This window comes from Triticum urartu, chromosome 6A (assembly GCF_056163025.1).
Source record: "Triticum urartu cultivar PI428250 chromosome 6A, HENAU_Tu73, whole genome shotgun sequence".
Taxonomy (NCBI): domain Eukaryota; kingdom Viridiplantae; phylum Streptophyta; class Magnoliopsida; order Poales; family Poaceae; genus Triticum; species Triticum urartu.
The window spans coordinates 17,297,396-17,303,235 of NC_141878.1; the positions used below are offsets into that span (position 1 = coordinate 17,297,396).

A 5,840-nucleotide genomic window follows, 5' to 3' on the forward strand; every position below is an offset into this window, starting at 1 on the left:
AGTGGCGGCGCATCTTCCCTGACTCCGACGACGACGTCACTGGCCCGGACCCCATGGATGGTGGCATGTCGAGGCAAGATTGGCTCGATCTCTACTATGGCAAGGATGAGGATGAAGATTAGTTTAGTTTTAGTTTATGTTTAGTTGTAGTTTTAAGTTTAAGTTTAGTTTAAATTTTGGCTGTCAAGACAATGATTTAAATTTCGGTTGTTTACATTCGGTTGTCGAGACAATGTGACCAATTTCGGTTGTTTAAATTGAAAGTAGGTTGAGTTATTATGCAAATTTGAATTGTACTCCATTATGTATAAGGGATCGAATAGGTCCGGTCAAATCTTAGTGAAATAAAAATACTCCACTAAGATTTTGCTCAGTCGGATCCTCCACTATTTTTAGAGAATCGGTTAGAGTTGCCCTAACCACTGACACTTTGCAGTTGTTCCGCGTGTTGGAATGACTGCCACGACGAGGGTGCGAGACCTTGACGAGAGCATGCGACGACCTAGCAAGGACGGTTCACACCTAACCAAATTTGTGTCCCCCGTGATCAGCCATGCCCAAGGACAAGTCCAGCTGCAGAGTCGGTGGCGTGTCCTTGCAATATGTCCGTCTTGACTGACTTGAAAAACCGCGTCGATCGGTCGGGTCAAGATTCCATAAATTCAGGGATGAAATAATCACGATGCGATGCTATATAATCCGTCGCTCGCTACACTCCATGTCCATGCACACCACTCATCAGTCTCGCTGTCCACTCCACAGTACGTCCACACGCAGCTCATATCAATGGCCGCTCTACCATGGTTCATCCGCACTCCCTTCTTCATCCTCGTACTACTACTACTCTCCACCGTCTCATCTTCTTCGTCTTCCCTCACCCCGGCCAACAGCAATGGCGGCGACACCGACCTCGCCGCCCTGCTCGCCTTCAAAGCCCAGCTCTCCGATCCTCTCCGCGTCCTGGCCCTCAACTGGACGACCGGCACGTCCTTCTGCCGCTGGGCCGGCGTCTCGTGCGGCCGACGCAGGCAGCGGGTCACCGCTCTATGGCTGCCGAACACGCCCCTCAACGGATCAGTGTCGCCGCACATCGGTAATCTCTCTTTCCTCTCCGTCCTCAACCTCGCCAACACCAACCTCACGGGCTCCATTCCAGCAGAGCTTGGCAGGCTCCATCGTCTTAGATACCTCGTCGTTAGAGGCAACAGCCTCTCAAATGCCATACCAGCTTCCCTAGGCAACCTCACGCGACTCGATTTCCTTCACCTAGGTTTCAACAGACTCTCTGGCCAGATCCCTCCTGAGATGCTGCAACGTATGCACAACCTCACGATGATTAGTCTGGCCGTCAATGACTTGAGTGGCCAAATACCACCGCATTTGTTCAACAACACGCCCTCTTTGAGAGAAGTCTATTTGGGAAATAACAGCCTTTCAGGTCCTATACCACACTCTATTGCATCCCTATCCATGCTTGAGATCTTGGCCTTGCATGTTAATCAACTCTCTGGCGTGGTACCACAAGCCATGTTCAACATGTCAAAGTTGCAGGTCCTTGCAATCGCAGGAAACTACAGACTAACTGGAACGTTTTCGACCAATCAAAGTTTTAGTCTCCCAATGCTGCAAGTTATCGACCTTGGTAACAACAATTTTGTTGGCCGGTTTCCATCGGGGCTTGCAACATGCCAGTACCTAGAAAGAATTTCTTTGGCTGGCAATTCTTTTGTGGATGTTGTGCCGACATGGGTAGCCAAATTGCCAAACCTGAAAATTCTTCGATTGGGTTCTAATAACCTTGTGGGCTCGATCCCAACTGCTCTTAGCAATCTCACCGGTCTTACCACGCTAGCACTCGACTCTGGCAACCTAACAGGGGAGATTCCACAAGAATTGTCTCTTATGCAGGAACTCTCGACTCTGGGTATTTCATCCAATCAATTGACAGGTGAAATTCCGGCTTCCCTTGGTAACTTATCCAAATTGTCTGTTCTGACATTGGATAATAATCGGTTGTCCGGTCAAGTACCAACAACACTTGGAAAAAATGGAGCTTTGAACATGCTTCTTTTGGCACGTAACCATTTAGAGGGGAACCTAGACTTCTTGTCAGCTCTTTCCCAGTGCAGACGACTCCAAGTCCTTATAATAGGAGCTAACTCTTTCACAGGCGTCCTGCCTAGTCTTGTGGGAAACCTCAGTTCACGATTATATGAGTTCAGTGCATTTGAAAACCAGTTAATAGGTGGACTCCCAGTAGAAATTTCAAACCTAAGCAGCCTTGTACGGATTGATCTTAGTGACAACCTACTCACCAAGCCAGTCCCAGAATCTACCGCGATGTTGGAGAATCTTGTATATCTTGATCTCTCCAACAATAACATGTTAGGCCCTATACCAACACAAATGGGCATGCTCAGGAGACTAGAGCGAGTTTCTTTCCGTGCAAACAAATTATCAGGCTCTATACCAAGCAGCTTTGGTAATCTTAGTTTGTTAGAAGAGATCGACTTGTCGAGTAACCAGTTAAGTTCAATGATACCTTTGTGCTTTTTCCACCTAGATAAACTTCTCATACTAGATCTCTCAAATAATTCCTTCACTGGTGCAGTGCCGGCCGATGTTTCATATCTAAGACAAACATATCGAATGGACCTTTCTTCCAACTTCTTGATAGGAAGCATCCCGGAATCACTCGGACAACTTAACATGCTAATCGACTTAAATCTATCACACAACTTCTTCAAAGGCTTAATTCCAAGCCCACTAGAAAATTTAAAAAGCTTAGCATCATTAGACCTCTCATTTAACAACCTCTCTGGTACCATTCCCATGTTCCTTGCCAATTTTACCTACTTGACTACCTTGAACCTCTCATTCAATAGTCTAGAAGGCCAAATACCCGAGGGTGGTGTTTTCTCAAACCTCACGTTGCAATCTTTGATTGGGAATGTTGGGCTATGTGGCGCTCCACGCCTACAGTTTTCGCCATGTCTTGACATACCTCGCTCAAGTAACAAGCACTTCTTACCAATTCTACTCCCAACGCTCACACTAGCTGTTGGCATCATTGTCATTTCCCTATACATATGGTTCAGAAAGAAACTTAAGAAGGGAGAGGACATGGTTGCTGCCGATCCAACTGATGTCACAGGCCATCAAATAGTCTCCTATCATGAGCTCGTTCGTGCCACCAATAGTTTCAGCGAAGATAACATTTTAGGTTGCGGAAGCTTTGGAAAAGTATTCAAGGGCCAATTGAGTACCGGTTTGGTGGTTGCAATAAAAGTTCTTGACATGCAGCTGGAGCAGGCCATTCGAAGTTTTGATGCTGAATGTCGAGTGCTTCGCATGGCGCGACACCGCAACCTGATAAAGATACTCAATACATGTTCAAATCTGGATTTCAGAGCGCTAGTGCTCCAGTACATGCCGAATGGAAACTTGGAGACACTCCTGCACCGATCTCAGAGTTCATGGCGCCTAGGGTTCCTTGAGAGACTAGGCATCATGCTCGACGTCTCGATGGCAATGGAGTATTTGCACCATGAGCATTATGAACTTATCTTGCACTGTGACTTGAAGCCTAGCAATGTGTTATTTGACGAGGATATGACAGCGCATGTGGCAGACTTTGGCATTGCAAGGTTGATTCTAGAGGACAACTCTATGACATGTGCGAGCATGCCGGGAACAGTGGGATACATGGCTCCAGGTACCTAACTAGCTAGCCCTTGTTATCTTGTTTGACCAACCACTTTGCAAACCATTTATAGATTAGTCTCGACCTAAACAATATGGTCAAGTAATTTTGGTTCAATTTTTGTTAATGTTCTATTGAGCAGAATACGGGTCTCTTGGGAAAGCATCACGGAAGAGCGATGTGTTCAGTTATGGAATTATGCTTCTTGAAGTGTTCACTGGAAGGAGACCCACTGATGCTATGTTCGGTGCACAACTAACCCTTAGGCAGTGGGTCCATCATGCATTTCCTTCTGAGCTCATCCAAGTCGTTGATGGCCAGCTACTGCACGGCTCTTCTATTTCTAGCTCCAGCTTGGATGATGGTTTTCTTGTGCCGGTCTTCGAGTTGGGATTGCACTGCTCCAGCGACTTGCCTGATCAAAGGATGGCGATGCGCGATGTAGTCGTGACGCTGAAGAAGATCAAAGCCGAGTACATCAAATTGACAGCAACCATACCACATTGTGGAACACAATGATTGATATCAGTGTGCTTGCTTATGTCTCATCTATAACTATGTATAGATGCGTCTGATTCTACTTCTGCACTCAGAACACTCACAAAAGCATTTGGGATGGCAAATGACTGAGATAAGCTGTAATGGGTGTATCATACGTCTTGCGTGTATTCTTCTCTCCGACTGTGAGAGTAGCATTCTCTCGTTCCTTTCTGAAATCTGAACAAAGACCAAAGGCACGTGCATATTTAACTGGGCACCAAAGATGTCTGAACAAAACCAAACTCTCATAACAATCAACTAGTAGTAGGCAACCGAATCATGTTCCATCTGTAGTGAGAGAGAGAGAGAGAGAGAGAGAGAGAGAGAGAGACATAGTGAATATTGTAGCATATCACTCCCCCAGGCTGTTCAAGCAGGTCATTAGCGAATAGTGAAGCTTTAGCCTGACAAAATATCATAGTATATCACAAAAGATGACAAGAGTGCGCTTCCTAGGTGCTATCTCCTCTGCTCAAGTGCCTACAGAAAGTCAAGACTCCATGAACCACGCTTGGCAAACAAAAATGTTACCCCAGAAGACAAGCTAGCTATTTCTTTTCGGGGAAAAACAAGATAAGCTATTTTCGACTGCCGCCGGAGCAGAGTTCACCGCAGAGCTCCCAAGTCTCGCCAGAATGCCGACGGATGTGGTACTGAAATGGTGACCGATGATTACTTGTTCTTTTCCCTGAATGAAACGGGGTTGTTGCTAACTGAGATTTAGAGATTTAGGGGAAGTCTCGGTCAGGTACTCAGCCGTAGGCGTAGCGGCCTGGTTAGGAGTACTAATGGCCTGTTCTGGGTTCTCTTTTGTCGTGTTTGTTTGTATTTGTAATTTTGTATTGAGCGAGCAGGCCTTTTTTTATAATTTGTTTACTGCCTGCTCATTTCTTTCGCCCGGCGTTGTTTGGTCGTCAGGCTGGTGCAAGATGATCAACAAGTCTTAGAGCCCTTTCAGGAGGCATAAAAATCACCGCCTGGATGCGAGCCGGCGGTAGAATCGGCGCTGGGGCGATTGGGCATTCAGCCGTCGCCCTCGGTCACCGATATTGGCCCATTCGCGGCCGCTTTATGGCCTAGATAAATTAAAAAATGGCCCGATATCGGCGAGAAACGACCCATATTCGACGTGGTTCGGCGTTGAATTCTCAACCTAATAATTTTTTTATTACATAGTTTATCACAGAAAATCAAATAATTCAACAAAATAGTGCAACAACAAATAGTTCAATACAAATTATATAGTTCAACAAATAAAAACTCATCACACGTCGAGCTAGGCGTTGCCCTTGATCCTCCACAGGTGCTTCACCAGATCCTGCTGCAGTTAATGATGCACTTGTGGGTCTCGGATCTCCTGACGCATACTGAGATAGGCAGTCCAGGTTGTCGGTAGCTGGTGATCAACTTCGGCTAGAGGACCCTGCCTGTAGTATGGTTCAGTACTGTCAAACACTGGCTCTTCCTACTCGCTTTCGATGATCATGTTGTGCAAGATGACACTGCAAGTTATGATCTCCCACATTTGATCTTTCGACTAGGTCTGAGCAGGGTACCGAACAAAAGCAAATCGAGATTGGAGCACACCAAATGCCCG

The 5,840-nt window shown here is 46.2% G+C and overlaps 1 protein-coding gene across 1 annotated transcript; it reads left to right on the forward strand.

Moving 5' to 3' along the window:
* Window positions 1–743: 743 nt before the first annotated feature.
* LOC125515953 (uncharacterized) lies at window positions 744–4,400 on the forward strand. The gene is made up of 2 exons (XM_048681431.2): window positions 744–3,715; window positions 3,846–4,400. The coding sequence occupies exons 1-2, from the start codon at window positions 787–789 to the stop codon at window positions 4,220–4,222; spliced, it is 3,306 nt and encodes a 1,101-aa protein (XP_048537388.2). The 5' UTR covers window positions 744–786; the 3' UTR covers window positions 4,223–4,400.
* The last annotated feature ends 1,440 nt before the right edge of the window (window positions 4,401–5,840 follow it).